The sequence below is a fragment of the Microcaecilia unicolor genome, chromosome 2 (genome assembly GCF_901765095.1).
Source record: "Microcaecilia unicolor chromosome 2, aMicUni1.1, whole genome shotgun sequence".
NCBI lineage: Eukaryota > Metazoa > Chordata > Amphibia > Gymnophiona > Siphonopidae > Microcaecilia > Microcaecilia unicolor.
The window spans coordinates 464,519,676-464,542,419 of NC_044032.1; the positions used below are offsets into that span (position 1 = coordinate 464,519,676).

Genomic DNA, 22,744 nt, shown 5'->3' on the forward strand with positions numbered 1-22,744 from the left:
ACATCCAGCAGTGACATCATCTGACATGAAAACTGTAACTGAATTCAAGAAGGCTTGGGACAGGTACATAGGATCTGTAGAGTAAAGATGACATGCCTGGACAGGCTGAATAGGCCATATGGTCTTTATCTGCTTTCATTTTTCTTTTTATGAGTGCCTCAGGAAGGCCCATTTTTCAGGTTTTTCCATTTTTAACCAAAACTCAGTAGCCCTAACTATATCCCTATATCCCAATCGTGATTTTCTGTGAACTATGTCTCTGTGACCACCACTAAATCCAAGTCCTTTGGAGACAATTCCCAAATCCCAGCAGTGACCCAGCACAGCTCAGAGCTGCTCCCCTCCCCCCCAGGAGTCGCTGCAGCAAGGGAGAAGGGCAGGAGAATGGCTGCAGGAGTTTCTGCTCAGCAGCCAAAGCCAGAAATCTGAGCCCTGAAGATCCTCTGGGCAAGGAGGGTGGGAAGCAATTAGTTGCTAAGAGACTGATTGAGGGAGGACCCTGACTCAGAGCTACTCTTCCCCCTCCCATCTCCTCTGCTCATTATCTTATCACTGAAACCTGATCCAGTACTGATCTCAACAGCTTGAAAAGCAGACCCTCTTCTTAAGTCTGTGAAGAGAGGGAAGCAACTGCAAGCAAGTCCCAGTACAGCTTTCATGCCCAGTAGTCTGTACACCTCTAGCCTCCCTTCATACAAGAGCAGACTCCTCACCTAATCAAGAAAACAAACAAACAAAAGCAACCAGTCAGAATAGCTGACAAGAAAATCAATGGCAGGATCTAAGGGAATTTCAAAACGCAGATCAAATTCATCAACTGATGAGGCAGACAACGAAAGTGGCCCAAAACAGCCACCAAAAGGTAACACACAGCCACACATCACCTAACCCAAGGAAAACGTACTGAGAAATAGTGCAGGCAGACAAGATCTCAAACAGTCATACAGAAACAAAAAAGCAAGTCATGCAGTAACCTCATGCGCACGCACACACACACACACACACACACACACACACACATATATAACCCCACGATATTAACCAAATACTAAGCCTGAAATAATACACAAGACCAGAACACCTGACCCCACACCAAAGAAAAAAAGTCTTATCACGCATCCAGTCATCAGAACTCGGTCTTATTAGTAGCCCACTGCAAAAAGAAACCAAAATGAATACCTTGAAACTACTCCTAATAATTTACTCCTTAACACTGATCCACTTAACACTAACCACCCCTCTTGCAGAAAGTAACATTATACGCATACTATGCAATCATCAAAGATTGATCAGATACACCACACCTCATCAAACTGACAACAACTTAAACAAAGGAAGAACACCAACATGTGGACAACCACTATATAATGCAAAGAAGGGTCCAAACAAACTCACCTCAACAAAGAAACGACAACTAATAAAAGTCCACACATCACCAGAAGCAGAAGACCCATTCCAAACAATCCAAGTGGGCTACATCAATGCCAGATCCGCAGTAAACAAAACAGCAATACTAGCAGGCTGGATCATGGCAGAAGACCTTGACCAACTCTTCATCAATGAAACCTGGATCCATGACCAAAAGGACCCCATAATCCTAGACCTGTGCCCTCCAGGATACAAAATCACACATTGGACCAGAAAGGAAAATAGAGGCGGAGGCATAGCACTAATCTATCACTCCCACTTTACCACCGAAACCACTGCCGAGTCCATGACACTTCAACTTGAAATTGCCTCAATCAGAATCCACAGCAAAACCCTACGCGATCATTTGAATTGTGTCTTGTTTTACAGACCTCCAGATAATTGGAACGAAGACCAGACTAACTTCATGGACTTCATTTCAAACACATGTGTAACCAACTCCAATCTACTAGTATTAGGAGACATCAACCTTCACTTAGAAGACCCAAACTCAATCAACACACGAGAATGTAAAGAATTCCTCCACCTATGGGATCTCAAATGGCCACAAATGCAAGCAACCCACGTCAAAGGGCACACACTTGATCTTATCTCACACAAACTTTCAACAGACCAGAACCTAATAATAACAGATATTAAATGGACAGAAACACCCTGGACTGATCACTACAAATTAAATTTATCCCTACACTGGCGGAAGAGGGGATTACACCAAATACAAGAAACACACATCCTACAGTACAAGAGGTCAAGTAGACATGAAAACATTCTGGCAACAGATATACAACAATGAATGGACAGCACAAACAGACTCCATATATTACCTCGTGGAATGGGATAAAAGATGCAAATGCATACTAGATGAAATAGCACCCTTACGAACAAGAACTTCACGTAAGCATAACTCGATGCCATGGTTCAACGATGAACTGAAAAAGCTAAAAACACAATCCAAGAAACTTGAACGAGCATGGAGAAAAACAAAAGACGAACACACACTCAACACATGGAAACAATCACAAAGAAAATACAAATATGCAATAAGACAGACCAAAACTGAAATAGGGACAGATTACAAAGACACAAGGAAATTATACCAACTCGTGAACAAACTCCTAGACACCAACTTGGTCACTACATCGAATACAGACATCCCATCTGCAGACAAACTTGCTAAGTATTTCAATGAAAAAATTGCAAACCTATGCAACACGCTACTTCAGGACAACACTGACATCGAAATCTTCCTTAATGAGTTGGACCCAACCACGGGAGAATACCCGGCTGATCGAACCTGGTTAAAATTCGCCCTCCTTACCGTCGATGTAGTTGCACAGGCGATCAGCAGGTTCTCCAACACTCTCACTGTAAACTAGATACCTGTAGTACACTCCTGTCACTATCCTTTTCCCTTTTTACACATGGAATTTCTATCCATAAGGATTCCAAGTTGTTTTTTGTGTCCTGCAGAACTTTTTTTTGATTCAAGGCCCTCTTTAATGTATAAAGTAACCCCTTCACCATTTTGATCCACACTATTATTGCAATATAATTTGTACCCTGTTGTGGCAGTGTCCCATTAGTTATCTTCCTTCCATCAAGTCTCAGTGATACCTATTGCATCTCCCTTTTCATTTAGGGACCCTCTTACAAAGTGGCGGTCAACCCAACACGGATGTACTGCAAGATAATCCAAAGCTACCGCTGGCCCAGTCCGGGTGCTGGCGGTAATTCTGGCCCCAGCGCTCCATTTTCCACCCTGAGAAAAATAAGGCTGTATTTTTTTAGCGTGGCGCTAACCCGGCGGTAATTGGGCAGCATGGCATACTACGTGGTTACCAACAGGTTAGTGCGGGGAGCCCTTACGTCCACCTCAGTGGGTGGTGGTGAATGCTCCCCCTTGCCTGTCCATGCAGTAAGAGCAATCTTACCGCATGGCCATGGCTATTTCAGCCTTTTTTACCTGCTGTGGTAAAAAGGTCCTCAGGGCTTGGCAAAAACGGCCCCCACTAGTAGCTCAGGGCTCTCTTTACCGCAGCTTGGTAAATGAACCTCTTAGTTCACTATGGGGGTCTTTTACTAAGCAGTGGTAAGCCCAGTGCAGGCTTAACACAACTACCGCCGGGCTACCACAGCAGCCTGGTGTAGTTTTTGCCTCCAGCGTGTGCCATTTTTGGTGCACTGTTACCCAGTGGTAATCAGGAAGTGGCATGCACTGTCCGGTTACCGCCAGGTTAGCACGGGAGCCCTTACTGCCACCTCAATGGGTGGCAGCAAGTGCTTCCCCCCCTCCCGAAATGGCCACGTGTCAAGTGACTCACTTACCGCACGGCCATTTCTTTGAAAAAAAAAGACAACCTTTTACCCGCTGCGGTAAAAGATAGCCTCGGCTTGCATCAAAAACACACGCTGACACCCAGCATAAGGCCCCCTTTTACCGCAGCTTACTAAAAGGGACCCAATATTCTAACTCTTCCATCTTGGATTTGTTTTTTTCCCCCACTTTTGGCTGTAGCACAAGTTAGAAAGCATCTTGGCAGATCTCTTGACTTCTATTTTAAATGCTATAGTGGCTTGTTCTGTTAGCTCACAGTTCACTGTTTGTGCTAAAATTCCTGCTAGCTGAAAATTACTTGTTATTGCTCATAGTGGCACGTGTGTGTTATGACAGGTGTACCCAGCCTCCTAGAAAGGACCATAGTAGAATCATCATAGTTCATACAGATCAGCTGTGAATCCCATAATCTACCAGCACAAAGCAGTGCAATCTTGGATCACAAATTGTTTTCACTAAGCTATGGTTTCTGTTTGTATATTCTGGACAGCAAAGATTAATTGTCATGTATGTCCCCACAGCTGTTTAAGAGTTTATCCACAAATGGTTCAATGAGTCAAGTCATGTTTCCAATGAACAATGATGGTAAAAATGTAGCTTTGTTAATTAAATTGTCAAAAATTTCAGGTTGACAGTTCTGCTTGTTCTTGTGAAATGCGAGCAGGATAGCCAGTAAGCTACGGTGTGCCTGTAGTGAGAATTTGACCTCTGGATGCAAAACCACAAGTACAGCAAGAAAACTACAAGGAAAGCAGATTGCACCTGTTTTGCTGCCTTTTTTTTAATCTCAGTAGTTTTGGATCCAAGAAATATTTGTGATTGACTGAATATTAATACAGTAACGTAGAAAGTAACGGCTAATAAAGGCTAGGATATCAGATCCAGAAACAACTGTTACCCTTTAACAACGATCCATTATTTCCTTTTCTACCTTATTTCTTTGTTTTTAATCTAGACAGATAATGCCTCTTAAGAGCCAAGTGATTCTGGTCCATTTAAATCTGTTATGTTAGCTCCACTCTTTCATAAGAACGTAAGAGTAGCTGTACTGGGTCAGACCAGTGGTCCATGTAGCCCACTATCCTGCTTCCAACAGTGGCCAATCCAGGTCACAACTACCTGACAGAAACCCAAATCGTGGCAACATTCCATGCTACAAATCCCATGGCAAGCAGTTGCTTCCCCATGTCTGACTCAGTAGCAGACTATGGACTTCCTCCAGAAACTTGTTTAAACCTTTTTTTTAAACCCAGATACGCTAACTGCTGTATCCTCTGGCAAAGAGTTTCACAGCTTAACTATTCGTAGAGTGAAAAAAATAATAACTCCTATTTGTTTTAAAAGTATTTCCTTGTAACTTCCTTGAATGTCCCCTAGTCTTTGTACTTTTTGAATGAGTAAAAAAAAATCAATTTAGTTCTACTCGTTCTAAACCACTCAGGATTTTGTAGATCTCAATCATATCTTCCCTCATCCATCTCTTTTCCAAGCTGAAGAACCCTAACCTCTTTAGCCTTTCCTGATACGAGAGGAGTTCCATCCCCTTTATCATTTTGGTCACTCTTCTTTGAACCTTTTCTATTTCTGCTATATACTTTTTGAGATATGGCAACCAGAAATGAACGCAGTACACAGTTGCAGTCGTACCATGGAGCGGTAGTATTTTTGGTCTTTCCTAATAATTCCTAGCATCCTGTTTGCTTTTTTTGGCCACTGCCACACACTGAGCAGAAGATTTCAGGTATTATCTACCGCAACACCGAGATCTTTTTCTTGAGTGCTGACCCCCAAGGTGGACCCTAGCATCAGGTAACTATGATTCAGATTATTCTTTGCATCACCTTGCATTTGTCCACATTAAATTTCACCTGCCATTTGAATGAGCAGTCTTCCAGTTTCCTAAGGTCTTGCAATATTTCACAGTCTGCACGTGTTTTAACAACCTTGAATAGTTTAGTGTCATCTGAATATTTTAATTACCTCACGTGTCGTTCTGATTGCCATATTATTTATAAATATGTTAAATAGCACCAGTCCCAATACAGATCCCTGTGGCACTCCACTGTTCACCATCCTCCATTGAGAGAAATGGCTATTTAACCCTACCCTCTGTTTTCTGTCCAATAACCAATTCCTAATCCACACCAGAACCTTGCCTCCTATCCCATGACTATTTAATTTTCTCAGGAGTCTCTCAGGACCTTTATCAAAAGCTTTCTGAAAATCTAGGTATCAACCAGCTCACCTTTATCTGCATATTTATTCACGACTTCAAAGAAATGAAGCAAATTGGTGAGACAAGACTTCCCTTGGCTGAACCCATGTTGACTCTGTCCCATTAAGCCATGTTTATTTTCATGTACTGCAATTTTATTCTTTATATTAGTTTCCACTATTTTGCCCGGCACCGACGTCGGGCTCGGTCTGTAATTTCCCATACCACCCCTGGAACCCTTTTTAAAAACCGGCATCACATTAGTCACCCTCCAATCTTCAGGTAGGTACTACAGATAACTTAAAAAATGGCTTACATCATCCTGATTTTTGTGTTTACTGTTGAAACTCCTGTAATGCTTGTTTAATATAATAGTTTTTTTAAACTCGTGTCTGTCTATTGTGTAAACCTTTTCTAACTTGTACTGCATAGTTTAGTTGTTCCTGTGATATTTTGCTTGAGGCATTATGGTCCCCAAGTTGCCAGTGATTGTTCTTTGTTCTTTTTTGTTTTTAAGAGCCATGGAAGGGTCAGCATCATATGATGGATAAATATATTTGTGGTTACATAAGAAAGATGATTTCCTCTGTGGCCTTTTTTCCCTTTGCTTTGTTTTATTTCCAAAAATTGTCTTTTGTACTAAAGTATTGTGTTAGTAGGAAAAGGGGAGACAGAATCAAAATACTTATTAATAGGCTTTCATTTTCCATCCCATGTTTTTCAAATATAGGCCTGTCTGATTAAACTCGGTAAAGCATTTTCTAATGGAAAGATTCACAGCCAGTGGGCTGCAAAAATTGTTTCTGCTTGAAGAGAAAAACCTGGGAAAATCTTCTTGATCTCTTTCTTCCGCTGTCTCTTGCACTGTCTTTCCGATAAGAAGAATCAGCAAACAGCACATCTTCCCCTTCATTCTGTATTGGTTTTCTTCTGAAGTCAAAACTGTACAGGGCTGATGGCTGTTGCAAGTCTATGGTCTGATAGTCCGAGACTGCACAGTAAACTCCCCTTGGAAAAGCCAGGAGGGCGAAACAGGCTCCTGTCGGGGTGTGCTGGTCTTCTGACATACAGATAAGTTATGAATCAATGACTTAAGCCATTTCTAACCAACATATGATCAATTAGCTTGTAGCACGCCAAAAAATTATAAAAATAGTGAACACAAGAGTTGTAAGTGTTATAAAAAATATTAGCGTGTTACGTAGCTTCAGTTATGGTAGGAGGGCGGGCATGTGTCAATGATTAGAATGATAGCAGCCATGAAGACATCTAATAATGGCTGCTACTAGAGTATGAGACCTTGCCTAAACAAACTCCACCATATAGATTCTCCCATTTTACTCTACTTTTGTTTTTGGTGTTGCTATTAGATATATCAGGTAGAGTGTTGCTGCGGTGTTTGGCAGTAAATTATCCTTAAAATAAGCAGTGGATTTTCCCAAGTCCATTTTAATAATGACTTATAGACTTTTCTTTTAGGAAATTATCCAAACATTTTTTTAAAACCCTGCTAAGCTGCTTTTACCACATTCTCTGGCAACGAATTCCAGAATTTAATTACATGTTGAATGAAGAACTGTTTTTTCTGGTTTCTTTTAAATTTACTACTTAGTGGCTTCATTGCATGTCCTAGTACTAGTATTTTTGGAACACGTAAACAAGCAATTCACGTCTACCCGTTCCACTCCACTCTGTATTCTATAGACCTTTGATATCTCCCCTCCCCTTACCTGTCTCCAAGCTGAAGAGCCCCTAGCTGCTTTAGCTTTTCCACAAAGGGAAGTCGTCTCATCCCCTTTATCATTCTCGGTGCCCTTCTCTGTACCTTTCTAATTCCGCTGTATCTGTTTTGAGAAGCGGTGACCAGAATTGCACACAGTATTTGAGGTGCAGCTGCTCCATGGAGCGATACAAAGTCATTATAATAATCTCATTTTTTGTTTTCCATTACTTTCCTAATAATTCCTAACATTGTATTTGCTTTCTTAGCCGCCTCTGCACACTGAGCAGAGGGTTTGAACATAACAATGACACCTGGGTGGTGACTCGTAATGTGCAAGACTTGCAGCCCATCTGCAATTCACAGTCTTTTCTGGGGTGACTCCCAGATCCACCCAGGGCCTTCACTCCAGGTGCCTAGTTCTTCCACCTTCTGCCTTCCAGATGCTGTGGAGGACTTGCAGCCCATCTGCATATCCTCACAGCCTTCTCTGGGGTGACTCCAGACCCAGGTCCACCCCAATCTACCCAGGTCCGTTGCACCAGGTGCCGAAACATTTTCTCTAAACTGTTTGTATTTTCTGTGTATTTCTTATGACTCCAGAACAGTTCCTCTTCTTGGTACGTTCCCTTCCCAATCTCTTTCTCCATCTGAAACCACTGTATACTGCAGGAACACATTACTCTCCTTCTGCTTTCATCATCTCATCATCCCTTTTGTCTTCTCTCTTCTTCTCAGTTCTCAACCTTCAACGTTTCATTCCTTCGTTCAACCATCTCAATTCTCTCTGAGTACATCTCGTCTTCGTTGCTGTCATCATGCCTCTTTTACTCGTCTCTGTACTCTCGTGCTCCTTCTCTTGCTCTCCACATCATATTGTGTTCCTGTCCTCTCTGCCTTTCTCATGTGCTCTGTGGAGTGCCCGCTCTGTCTGCAACAAACTTTCCTACATCTGCCACATTTTTATCTCCCGTACTCGCCATCTGCTTGCCCTAACTGAGGCTTGGCTTTCCCTGAAGATTCTGCTTCAGCTGCGGCCCTGGGTCATGGAGGTTACCTTTTTCCCATACTCCTCACCCGGTTGGCCGTGGAGGTGGTGTCGGCCTACTACTCTCACCCTCTTGTAGATTTCAGCCTCTTCTTCCACCTTAGTCTCACTTCCTTTCTTCCTTCGAAGTCCACTCCATCCGTCTATTCACTCCTCTTCCTCTCTGAGTAGCTGTCATTTATCGCCCCCTCCCCCCCTTGAAAAGCGCTTTCTTCCTTTTTCACTGACTTTGACTCCTAGCTTTGTTCTTTCTTGAACCTTCATCTCCTTTCCTCATTCTTGGGGATTTTGACATTTATGCTAATGATCCCTCTGACTCTTATGCTTCTCAGTTTCTTGCTTTAACATCCTTTTTCAATCTCCAACTGTGCTCCACTACCCCTACTCACCGGAATGACCAGTGTCTTGATCTTATCTTCTTCTCCAACTGCTCACTCCACAGTTTCTGCGCTTCAGCTCTTCCCCTCTCTGACCATCAGCTGATAACTTTCACACTTAAGCACACTCCCCCCATCTCATCCACACTCCCTCCATCTCATCCAATCTCCACCAATACATTTATAAATCTTCAGGCTATTGACTCTTCTACTCTGTCCTCCAGTGTTTCGAACCTCATGTTAACTACTGTGTTATCCAAGTCTGTCAATGAGGCTGTCTCTTCTTATAATACTATTCTTTCCTCTGCTCTGGATACTTCACTCCTCCCATTCCCTGTTCTGTAAGGCGTACAAAACCTCAGCCTTGGCTGACCTTTAGAATCCGCTACCTACGTTTCTGTGCCCGATCTGCTGAATGCCTTTGGCTGAAATCCAGTGCCCATGCTGACTTCATACATTTCAAATTCTTGCTGACCTCCTTTCAGTCGGCTCTTTCACTTTCCAAACAGGAGTACTACATCCAGTTGGCAAACTCTCTTGACTCAAACCCTTGGTGTCTCTTTGCCACACTGAACTTTCTCCTCAAATTGCTTTCACCTCCAACTCTCCCTTCACTTTCTCCCCAGGCTCTGGCTGAATACGTTCATGATAAGTTTCACAAGATTAACCTTGACTTCTTAATCAAATCACCTCCACCTCTCCTTCCCTCAGTTCATTCTCTCAACCCTCCTTCAACCCCTGCACTATCTCTCCTACTGTTATCCCTTCTATCTGTCTTATCCTCAATCTTTCACTTTCCACTGCAACTGTTCCTGATGCCTTCAAACATGCCGTAGTTACACCACTCCTCATAAAACCTTCATTGGATCCAGCCTTTCCTTCCAACTAACACTCTATCTCCCTTCTCCCTTTCCTATTCAAGGTACTGGAACATGCTGCTCACTGCCATTGTCTTAACTTCCTTTCATCTCAAGCTATTCTTAATCCACTTCAGTCTGACTTTCGCTCTACAGCCCTTGCTAAAGTTTCCAATGACCTGTTCCTGGCCAGATCCAAAGGTTTCTATTCTATCCTCATCCTTCTCAATCTATATGTTGCTTTTAACACTGTTGATAATCTCCTACTCCTTGATACGCTGTCCTCACTTGGATTTCAGGGCACCGTTCTTTCCTGGTTTTCTTCTTATCTCTCCCATCGTACTTTTAGGGTATACTCTGGTGGATTGTCCTTCATTTCTATCCCACTATCATTTGGTGTACATCAGGGCTCTGTCTTGGGACCTCTTCTTTTTCCATCTATACTTCTTCCCTTGCTGCTATGATCTCATCCCATGGTTTTCAGTATCACCTTTATGCTGATGACTCCCAGATCTACCTCTCCACACCAGAAATTTCAGCAGGACTCCAGGCCCAAGTCTCAGCCTGCTTGTCTGACATTGCTGCCTGGATGTCTCCCCGCCATTTGAAACTGAACATGACCAAGACTGAGATTCTTATCTTTCCCCCTAAACCCACCTCAAATCTTTCCCCATTCTCTGTCTCTGTGGATAACACTCTCATCCTCCCTGTCTCATCAGCTCGTAACCTTGGGGTTATCTTTGACTCCTCTGTTTCTCTGCACATATCCAATAGACTGCTAAAACCTGTTGTTTCTTTCTCTATAATATTACCAAACTTTGCCCTTTCCTTTCTGAGCATACTACCAAAACCCTTATCCACACTCTTACCACCTCTTGCTTAGACTATTGCAAATTGCTTCTCACAGGTTTCCCACCAAACCATCTCTCTCCCTTTAATCTGTTCAAAATTCTGCTGTATGATTTATATTCCACCAGTGTCGCTATGCTCATATTAGCCCTCTCCTCAGGTCACTTCATTGGCTCCCTATTCGTTTCCACATACAGTTCAAACTCCTCTTATTGACTTACAAGTGCATTCACTGCAGCTCCTTAGTACCTCTCCACTCTTCTCTCTCCCTATACTCCTCCCTGAGAACTCCATTCATTGGGTAAGTCTCTCTTATCTGTACCCTTCTCCTCCACTGCCAACTCCAGACTCCGTTCCTTTTCTAGGCATCATATGCCTAGAATAGACTTCCTGAGCCAGTACATCAAGCTCCATCTCTGGCCATCTTCAAATCTAAGCTAAAAGTGCACCTTCCATAGCGTCCCACAGATCAATCCAGAGACGAGTGGGTTATGTCCCTCTACCAGCAGGTGAAGATAGAGAGAACTTCAGAGGTTTACTATATGTGGACTTGTGCAGCCATCTTAACCTCAGTATTCTCTCTGTCTCAGCAAGTGCAGCTCCGGTGCGGTGTTTGCTCCTATCTTGTTCCCTCATGTATAGTTGAGCTGATGGGCTTGGCATGGCTTTGCCAGTCAGTTGGGGTACACCTGGTGGGGCCAGATTCCTCCCTCCCCCTCCCCCTGTTCCCACCTCAGTGGACTTCTTATGGGCCTGTGCTTTTCCTGTAGCTTATGGCTCTGTTTCGTCCTGCCTTAAAAAAAAAAAAAAGTAAAAGAATAATCTGCTGACACTCTGGCATCTTCAGTCCTGCTGTTTGTTGCGTCCATAAGAGTGGTATGCCTGATTTGTTTCTCTGCTGCATCAGTCGCGTTCTTTTAGCTGCTGCGGCTGCCGGCTTGTTTTTTTCTGTGCTGTTTGCTGTTTATCAGCTTTCCGGCGGACCCTGTTCGTTGGGCTATGGTGGCGGCGATAGGAGGGCCTCCCGTTAGTTCTCATCAGGTCCGGCGCTAGTAGTTTTATTTTGGCAGGCTCTGCATCTGCTCTCTGTCTGCCATCTTGAATTGCTCTCCATGCATAGGGTTACCATATGGCTCCAGAAAAGGAGGACAGATTGAGCCAGTCTGGGTTTTACTTCAAATTGCTTTCAATGGTAGCAAAACCCGGATTGGATCAATGTGTCCTCCTTTTTCTGGAGCCATATGGTAACCCTATCCGTGCAGGGCATGAGACTTGTCTCTCGGCCATGGTTGCTGTAGCTGGGCCTCCTCAGTGTCCCACTCATTCCAATATTTTGGAAGAGAGGGTGGGAGTATTTCTGTTCTGCTGTGGGACCATGTCGCGGTCTGTGACTTTTTACATTTAAGCTGGAGGGCTCTTTGGTGTTTTCTCGGCTCATCTACGTCGCCGCCTTTTCCAGATGCCGGGTTCAGCAGTCCCTTGTTTGCCAATGCCGCTGTGCTGAGCCTTTCGGCTCCTGTTATTTGCTGTCGCCAGTTGGGGGGGGGGGGGGGAAAGCTGCCTTGAGTGGGCAGCTGCGGTGCTCCTCCTTTGTGTTCAGCATGGAGTCAAGCACAGGCGAGCCTTAAAGGGAGATATGATAGAGACATCAAAATACTTCTAGAGTATAAATTCAAAGGAGTTGGACCAACTTTAATGTAAAGGAGGCTCTAGGGTCATAAGTGAAAGGGGATAGACTCAATAAGGAAATATTTCTTTACAGAAAGGATATTGAATCTGTGGAATGGCCTCCCAATCCAGTTCACCAATTTGGGTCCTAAGTTCAACCTTCTCAGCTTATTCATGAGTCTTTTGTGGGGAACCATATCAAAGGCTTTGCTGAACTCTAAGTAGATTACATCTAGTGCATGTCTTTTATCCAGTTCTTTGGTCACCTAGTCAAAAAAATCAATTGATTTTGTTTGGCATGATATTCCTTTGATAAAACCATGTTGCCTTGAATCCTGCAGCCCGTTGAATTGTAGAAAGTTAACTATCATGTACTTCGGCAGTGACCCCATTATTTTTCGTTCCACCATTGTGAGGCTTACCAGCCTGTAGTTTCCCACTTCTTCCCTGTCCCCACTTTTATGAAGAGGGACCACATCCACTCGTCTCCAATCTCGCGGAACCTCTCCCGTCTCTAAAGATCTATTAAATAGATCCTTAAGTGATCCTGCCAGGATTTCTCTGAGCTCCCTCAGTGTTCTGGAATGTATCTCCTACAGTCCTATAGATTTGTCCAGTTTCAGAATTTCAGGTTGTTTATGAATGCTTTCTTCCGTGAACAGTGCAATATCCTTCTACAGGATTTTCCTCCGTGGACACCTAAGTGAAGTGTTTGTTTAGCATATTCGCTTTATTCTCATAGCTCTCCACATAGCTGTTTTTAGCATCTTTCTGTCTTACAACTCTATTCCTATCCTTTCTCATTTCCCCAATAATCTGAAAAAGGTCTTATCACTTCTCTTGACATCTTTACACATTTGTTTCTTCCACCTGTGCTTTTGCTAGCCATATTTCTGTCTTCATTTTTATGAGTTTAATACGGTATTCTTTCCATGATCCTCTTGTTGCGTTATTCTGTATTTCTTGAATGCAGCGCAGTCATTTTCTTGTTGGGCTCTCTTCAATATGACCTATTTTTCTCTTGTGCTTTCCCTTCAGTCAGGTTTTTCATAGATACGTGGGACGTTAAACTTTAATTTCTTCTGTGTTTGCCCTGATGTCCCTTTAAAACTCCCAGTGTTTTTAGAGTGTTCTTGGTGTGGCAAGGTCATGTCTGTGACTGACCCTCACAACTGATGCTTGCCATGCCTTGGACCAGAACATAATGCCTGTAATTGCAAACTCTGGCTTAAATGCAGAAAAGGACCCTACAGTTGAGAGGTGACATATGTGAGACTTTTTGGTGTATCTCCGGTCCATGGACATTAGCATTGGAGGTATCGTTTTCCATTAGTTGGCAAACCTCCATCAGACATGGGGCATGAACTGGCATCAAGATGGCCTCTGCCTACCTCAGGCATCAATAGGACCTCATTCGACCAGGCATCATCTTACTTGACACTGAGGAAACACAAGAATTCAGAGTCATTCTCATCATACTAACTTACAAGACCTTGTAATTCTATTTACTATGTAAGCCGCATTGAACCTGCTATGTGTGGGAAAGCGCGGGGTACAAATGTAAAATAAATAAATCAGCACCAAGAGACTTCAGTGTGCATTGAACAGAGGCAAAAGCGCACTGACCTCGGATCTCTTCGAAGCATGATGCCAGGAGCTTCTGGATGCCAGCATCACCTGTGCCCAAGAAGCATTGGCACTGAGAGGATTGCTTCCCCCCTCTATGGAGTTGGTGCCAGTGCGCCAATCTGGAAGAAACTAGTCTTCAGATTCAGCTCCATCATCTCTGTAGGCTGTCCTCACATTGACATTGACCCTGTCTTTACCAATGCCTACCCCTGAAGAGTGACTCAAGGCCTTAGTACAAGAGAAGTTGGAGCCCCAGCCTATTCTGGAGGTCCATTTTCTGCCCGTTGCTTGTTCATTAATGTTGCCTTGCAAGGTTGCCGGTATTGGAGGTGGAAGATCTAGTGCTCCTCCCCAGCCCTTCAGGAGAGGAAGTTCCCCAGCATCCAAAAAAGGGCCTGTGTCTCTGCACTCTTGCCTAGAGTCTGGACGTGAATCTAGTGTCCATGATGGACATGGACTCGGCCCTCTCATGAAGAGTGTTTGCGGAGTCTGATTCAGACCACTCTTGGGTGTCTACCGTGGAACCAGGGGGATTCTTGGAGAAAGGTTCCCTTGATATTCCTTTAGACAACTCTCTATTCCAGGAATGGAGAGTGTCCCTCAGAGGAGCTCTCTTGTGTCTCTGAGGGAGATGTCCAAGCTCAGGTATTGAATATTTTAGGTTTGCCGAGGTGGAGAGCGAACCAGGGGAAGTGGGGGGGTTAATTCCATGCCCACACACTTTGCTTGACCCCACTGCCAGCAGGCTGTGCAAGCTCTGTGTTTGCACATGCATGAAAATTGATCATGCATGGAGGGGCATGTATTGAAGTCACCTTGAGGATAGTACAACCTGCTGCTACTTGGAACAGCACCGTATGTTTGAGGGTAGAAGGTCTTTAGCTGGTGGAACTTGGGGATCCCCACCAGTGATAGGAAGACTTCCAAAATCTTAGGTGGGCACGAGTCCAAACTGGGTGTGTCCCGATCCACCCATGGCTATGCCACTGGGAGAGCCATTTGGGTGTTAGGGCTTCTAGGGTTCAATGTCTACCCAAAGTCCCCCCTTCCATCTCAGCAATTGGAATTTACAGGAGCCCCGTTAGACATGGTTTTAGTTTTTATTCATGCAGTTAAAAAAAAAATTTAAACAATTCTTTTACAAATTTACAAACAGCAAATGAATATAATATATTTATGTTGTGAATGAGCCTTTAAAATTATTGACCAGTAAAGCACAAATAGCAAAGAAGGTAATTTCTCTTTTTAGATTACTGTCTTTCTGGTGATACATAGATGGTCTCTCATGTGTATTCATTATGGATATCCAGAAAGCCAGACCAATTAGCTGTGCCTCCAGGACAGGGTTCAGAAACATGACCATATTTCAAACAATTGAGAACTGCTTCAAAGTATTTTGTTCATGTTTTTAAGTTTAGATGAGTATATAAAGCTGAGTATTGTGCTTAACCCGTTTGTATTCAACAGAAATTGGCTACAGGTTAATCCAGATTAATTTTCTTGAGCTTTACGAACTAAGATGTAGATAAACTGTTGCAATAATGTTTATACTAGTTACTGAAGAAGGGTGGTGTTATAAGGGCAGGAAAGAAGCAAACAGTCTGAAGTAATAGGTTTATGCTTCTAGTTGTTAATAATAATAATATTTTTAACTAAGGGAACTAATTATCTCAATGCTAGTCTCTTTTGCTAGATGCTCAAGAATACAGATTCCCTTGATCTGTTCACTGATCCCCTCACTCTTATTCTCCTCCCCCCACCACAATTCTCTTACTCGAGCACCTCTAATAGTCTTACTTGGTCTTTGCTTCCTCATCCACTCATTCATTCACTTTTCCACTACCCCCTCCCTCAATCCCCAGATTCGTTCTACCTTACACTGTCAACCCCAGATAAGCTTATTATATGCCCACAGTCCTGGACCACCTCTCCATTTCCCTCACCACCTTGTTGGCAGGAGGAGACCACTGGCCATGCAGCACCTAAAGGTGAGTCTTTTCCCTCTTCTGGTTGGACTGTCAACTATGTGAGGGAAGAGAAGTTTATAGCTGAAGGTATCATGCCTCTGCAAGGATTGGAGCCAGTCTCTCCTCCCCTTCCCTCACCCTGAGATATAGGGTAGTTGCTGGGATCATGCTGCACTACCTTCTTCCCTGCAGAGAGAGAGAGAGCAAGAGCAAGGAAATCATCTGCTGCCCTGGCCTTCTGTCTCCCACAGCAATTCGAAAGAAAGAACTGGATTCTGTTGCCGTTCTCAAGGCTCAGCCATAACTACTGTACTCTGTGCAGGTTACCCCAATTTCTGGCTGTTATACCATTGGGTGGTAACTTCCATTCTGTGCAGGTTACTCAGTTGGCTACCCCATGCCCTGTGGTACTCCTAGTCCATTCTTCCGCTTTTTGTAAGTAATAAAGGGTAAAGGTAAGGCATTATCGCCTTTCTGTGGTACAACCATAGCAGTGTATGTATTATATTCAGATTTCACCACCATTTCAGTGAAAAATGATTTTCTGACATTGTACCTGAGCCTTTGCCACTCTTAGAGCTTATAAAGAAGCATAATATAAGCCTTACACCAGTGCACCCTCCCAATAATTGTTTTTATATGTAAAGTATTAGAAAATAAAGAGGAAAATAAAATTAGGAAAAGCCCATTAAGAAGTTCTATAAGAGAATGTAAGCCAGTGTGTCTTTTAGCTACCATTGCATTTTCATGTGATTAAAAGATTGATGAAGTATTCATGAAATGATGAGCCTTGGAATTTTAAGGTGTCAATCAGCTTAATCCTTTTTGGCATGCTACAACTAGCTCTCTTAGCTTTCCAAATGTTGTCCATCCCCATTTTGAGTATGGTGTATATGCCTCTACCACTTTAATCTTGAATAATCACCAACTTTCTCATTGCTGAGTGTTACTGTACAGGTATTTATCCCTTTTGGCTCATTTTGTGAGGTCTCTTGATAACAGAATTGATCAACTATTATATCTTTTAAAAATGTTTATGTTAAATATTGGGTGGTTGTTTAGGAAGGACAAAGATAAGTCTAATGAAGAAATATATTTGCTGCTTTGACTTTTGAATGCCATATTAGTTAAACAATAAATGTTTGTTTGTTTGCAGGTTACCTTAAGTGTGATACAGATGATGGATGTGAAGCAAGAGAAGAGGGTGGAGGAGGAGAGGAACTTTTTGACACTGTTAATTCGTCCATCGTGTCTGGTGACAGCATCAGGTTTTTTGTGCATGTCAACTTGGAAGTTCCACAGAGCATAACAGGTATGTCTGGCTGCCAACACTATGCATAGTCAAATTAAGAATAAATAACTTTTGTTTGTTGTTCAGTATATTTCTTTTAAAATATGACCTCTGTTTTGGGGCCATATTAAGTAAAATATTCCTGTTTTTTTCAAAGATAAGCAAAGTAAGAAAAATGATTAAAATAAGGACACCATTAGGAAACTTTAAAATCTAGAATGTTTTAGACAAAATGTGATAGCTGTGCTGAAGAGTAAGGAATTTTTTTTTTATTTGTTTGTTTTACGAAATGGAGTCTTGATATAGAGTAATCTGACAGGGTGGTTATTTGTGCAAGCCCTGTGGTGTTGGTGCTGCAGGTACACAAGCTTGTCACTTTCTTCCTAGACAGAGACTAAGTCTGAGGGCTGTGCAAGTGGTGCGGCCACACAGGGTGCAAGGGAGAAAGGTGCATAAAAATGCTTTTCATCCATTGTCTCCCCTACAGTAGCTATGGTGCAGTGGATAGGATGAGGGTACTCGATCTGCAGCCCCTCCTTACCTCTCTACCCTCATCTCCCCTTACGTCCCTACCCGTAACCTCCGCTCTCAAGACAAATCCCACCTTTCAGTACCCTTCTCCACCACCACCAACTCTAGGCTTCGCCCTTTCTGCCTCGCCTCACCCCATGCTTGGAACAAACTCCCTGAGCCCATACGCTGGGCCCCCTCCCTACCCATCTTCAAATCATTGCTCAAAGCCCACCTCTTCAATGTCGCCTTCGGCACCTAATCACTTCATCTCTTCTCAGGAAATCTCATCTACCCCAACTTGACATTTCGTCTTTTAGATTGTAAGCTCTTCTGAGCAGGGACCGTCCTTATTCGTTAATTTGTACAGCGCTGCGTAACCCTAGTAGCGCTCTAGAAATGATAAGTAGTAGTACTTGGGAGTTTTGTTGCAGAAGGTATGATTTCAGCTTGGGATGTTCCTGCACATATGGGTATATATTGATTTTGCCCTGAATATGAAACATAGTTTTTAAGAAAAAGATTCACAGAGTTTATAAAGTCTCCTTTTCTTAAAGTTGATTTATATGACTGAGGAGGCATTGCCATGCACAGGCCCATAGTGTGCTTGTCATGCATAAGCACAAATGTCTCCTGGACCTTTCTTAAGAGCCTACAAGATGCTGATTCAGACCAAGGTCAATTGAGCCCAGCATCTCATTTCTAACAGCGACCAGTCCTGCAGATCCCAAAAAGTCAATACAGTTTCCTTTCAGTTGAAAGAGACTCAACTCCTGTGTATTTAGGCCATGGAGATATTTAGTGGTCTCCATTATATCTCCTCTCTTCCGCCTTTCTTCCATATTGAGGTATTTGGTCTGTCCCCATTTGCTTTATGATGGTACTGACCATTTTAGTAGCCGCCCTCTGCACAGACTCCACCCTGTTTATATTTTTTTGAAGGTGTGGTCTCCAGAATTGTGCACAGTACTCTAAATGGGGCCTCACCAGAGGCCTGTATAGAGGAACTAGCATCTCCTTTTTCCTGCTGGCTTTTCCTCTTCCTGTGCACACAAGCAATCTTCTGGCTTTTGCCATTGCTTTTTCTACCTGTTTGGCCGCCTTAAGATAATCAGATATGGTCTCCCCCAAGTCATAGAAATATAGGAAAATTAAGGCAGATAAAGGCCATATGGCCTATCCAATCTGTCTGTCCACTCCATCTATCATTCCTAAAGCTGGAGTGGGACTTGATCCAGTAACATTTGGATCTCTGCCCTAGTTCTCAGCAGGCTGCTTTAACCATTAGACTACTCCACTCCTCCTTTCATACACAGAAGTACTTCACCCCCTATATTTATTTAATTTTATTTCAGCACTTGATATACCGCAAGTGATCCCTGAGGTGACTATGCGGTCTACAATTCTATTACAGGTATTTTGTACTGCTCTTCGAGGTTTTGCATCCCAAGTGCATAACCCTGCAGTTTTTAGCTTTAAAGTTTAGATGCCAGTTTCTGGAAACATTATTCAAACTTTGCTACATCCCTCCTCATGCTCATGTTACAGAGTTTGGTATCATCTACAAAGGGGCAATCCTTACCAGACAGTCCTTCCACAATATCACTCGCAAAGATGTTAAAAAGAGCCAGATCAAGGATCGATCCCTGCAGCACACCACTGATAACATCCTTTTCCTCGGAGTGAACTCCATTTACCACTACCCTTTGTAGCCTTCCACATAACCAATTCCCCAATTCCTAACCCAGTTAGTTACTTTAGGGTTCATACCAAGGGCACTTGGTTTGTTTGTCAGTTGCCTATGTGGAACCATATCAAAGGCTTTGTTAAAATCTAAGTACATTACATCCAGTACTACCTTTAAACTGTTTGGTCAGCTTCAAAGAAATTAATCAGATTCATTTGACAAGATCTACATCTAATAAAACCATGCTGCCTCAGCTCCTGCAATCCATTTCATTCCGGGAGCCTCACTAACCTCTGATTTAGATGTTTTCATTAGTTTATTCACCACAGAGGTCAGACTAACTGGCCTGTGGTTCCCAGTCTCCTCCTTCCACTTTGTGGAGAGGAACCACATTTGCCCTTCTCCAGGACTACTCCTGATTCTAAAGAAGCATTAAAAAGGACAGACAGCAGAGCCACCAGAATATCTCCAAGTTCTTCAGTACTTTTGGATGTATCCCATCCAGCCTCATCACTTTTTCAACCTTTAGTTTAGCGAGCTGCTTACGAACACATACCACCTTATAATTGAAAGAGAAAAACGCCTAGATTTCGACCCAAATCGGGAGATAGACGTTTATCTCACAAAAACGAATAAATCAGTATAATGGAAAGCCGATTTTGGACGTTTTCAACTGCACTCCATCGCGGAAGCGTACAAAGTTGATGGGGGCGTGTCGGAGGCGTGGCAAAGGTGGAACTGGGGCGTGGTTATTGGCCGAGGAGAGATGGGCGCCTTTCGCCGATAATGGAAAAAAAGTATGCGTGTGTAGCTAGAATTTAGGGCACTTTTCCTGGACCCTGTATTTTCACGAATAAGGCCCCAAAAAGTGCCCTAAATGACCAGATTACCACCAGAGGGAATCGGGGATGACCTCCCCTGACTCCCCCAGTGGTCACTAACCCCCTCCCACCACAAAAAATGATGTTTCACAACTTTTTATTTTCACCCTCAAGTGTCATACCCACCTCCCTGGCAGCAGTATGCAGGCCCCTGGAGCAGTTGTTAGGGGGTGCAGTGGACTTCAGGCAGGTGGACCCAGGCCCATCCCCCCCCCTACCTGTTACAATTGTGCTGCTTAATGCTTAGTCGTCCAATCCCCCCAAACCCACTGTACCCACATGTAGGTGCCCCCCTTCACCCCTTAGGGCTATAGTAATGGTGTAGACTTGTGGGCAGTGGGTTTTGAAGGGGATTTGGGGGGCTCAACACACAAGGGAAGGGTGCTATGCACCTGGGAGCTCTTTTACCTTTTTTTTTTTTGTTTTTGTAAAAGTGCCCTCTAGGGTGCCCAGTTGGTGTCCTGGCATGTGAGGGGGACCAGTGCACTACGACTCCTGGCCCCTCCCACAAACAAATGCCTTGGAGTTATTCGTTTTTGAGCTGGGCGCTTTCATTTTCCATTATCACTGAAAAACAAAAACGCCCAGCTCACAAATTGTCGAATAAAACATGGACGTCTATTTTTTTCGAAAATAAGGTTCGGTCCGCCCCTTCACGGACCCGTTCTCGGAGATAAACGCCCATGGAGATAGACGTTTTCGTTCAGTTATGCCCCTCATAGTGTTCTACACATCTGTTCCTATTAGCGTTTGTGTTCTGTGGTCCTGTTCTTGACTTTTCATCTGTGAAGACAAAACAGAAATATTTGTTAATCAGTTCTGCCTTATCCTTATCAGCTTCTGCATATTCCTTCCATTTGCTTTTGAGTTTAACAATGCCACTTTTGCACTTCCTCCTATCACTTGTATTTCTAAAAACAAAAAAGTCCCTCAATTTTACCTTTTTTGGCTATTTTTTTCTTCTATTTGCATCTTTACTTTCCTGACTACTTTATCAGTTTCTCTTAGCTTTCCAAATACTTTATCCTCCTCTTTTTGCAATCTGTTATAGTTAATAAAGGCTGACCTTTTTTTCCTTACCTTTTTTAGCTAGTACTTTCAGAACAAAAGAGGCCTTCTTTTCTTGTATTTACTTTCCTTATAAAAAGATTTCTCACCCCCCAATATAGGTCCTTTAACCACTGTTTTTTTCCATTTCCTTCAGCTATTCCAAACCAGTAACAACTCCTTAAAGTACTCCCTCATCTTGACAAAGTTAGTTCTTTTGAAGTGTAGAACCTTCAAATTTGAATGAACCTTATCTATGCCTTTTTTTTTTATACTGAACCACACCATCTGGTGATTAGATTACTAATAACAGATTAGTATCTTCATATTTGCGTTCTTTGAGGATTGGGGTGAATACCATCCAGACATGATAATTTGTGGCTCTTTAGTTTTGATAAGTACATAAATAAGTATTGCCATACCGGGACAGACCAAAGGTCCATCAGACCCAACATCCTGTTTCCAACAGAGGCCAATCCAAGTCACAAATACCTGGCAAGAGCCCAAAAAAGTACAAAATATTTTATGCTGCTTATCCCAGAAATATAACAAAATATTTAAACACACATGAATACAAGTGTATTGCTTCTTCAGCTTATTGAGAGTGGAGTAGTCTCATATATAACACACGATAAAGATTATTTGATTTTTCACCCAATGACTGGGTGTATTATCTGTGTGTATTGTCTAATCATTGACTTGACCTCCACCACCCTTTGCTAATCTTATATATGAAAATATATTTCTGTTTATCAATATGCTATCATCTACTTTTATGCAGCACTTAGCTTGAACAAGTTGGTGCTCTTAAAACCCCGACAGGTCCCCGTTTCGTGGCTACTTTTTCAAGGGGGAGTCACCAGTTCAAGTAACTGTCTCAAGTGCAACTGCAGCATTACTCTGTCAGTTACTTGAACTGGTGACTCCCCCTTGAAAAAGTAGCCACGAAACGGGGACCTGTCGGGGTTTTAAGAGCACCAACTTGTTCAAGCTAAGTGCTGCATAAAAGTAGATGATAGCATATTGATAAACAGAAATATATTTTCATATATAAGATTAGCAAAGGGTGGTGGAGGTCAAGTCAATGATTAGACAATACACACAGATAATACACCCAGTCATTGGGTGAAAAATCAAATAATCTTTATCGTGTGTTATATATGAGACTACTCCACTCTCAATAAGCTGAAGAAGCAATACACTTGTATTCATGTGTGTTTAAATATTTTGTTATA

At 42.8% G+C, this 22,744-nt stretch overlaps 1 protein-coding gene across 2 annotated transcripts in view; it reads left to right on the forward strand.

Moving 5' to 3' along the window:
* Positions 1 to 22,744, forward strand: part of SLC4A11 (solute carrier family 4 member 11) — a 357,901-nt gene that overhangs the window by 123,220 nt on the left and 211,937 nt on the right. For both annotated transcript variants that reach the window (XM_030190992.1, XM_030190993.1), the window contains exon 3: positions 17,250 to 17,405. In XM_030190992.1, the coding sequence (XP_030046852.1) occupies positions 17,250 to 17,405 (156 nt within the window). The remainder of the gene's footprint in view (positions 1 to 17,249; positions 17,406 to 22,744) is intronic.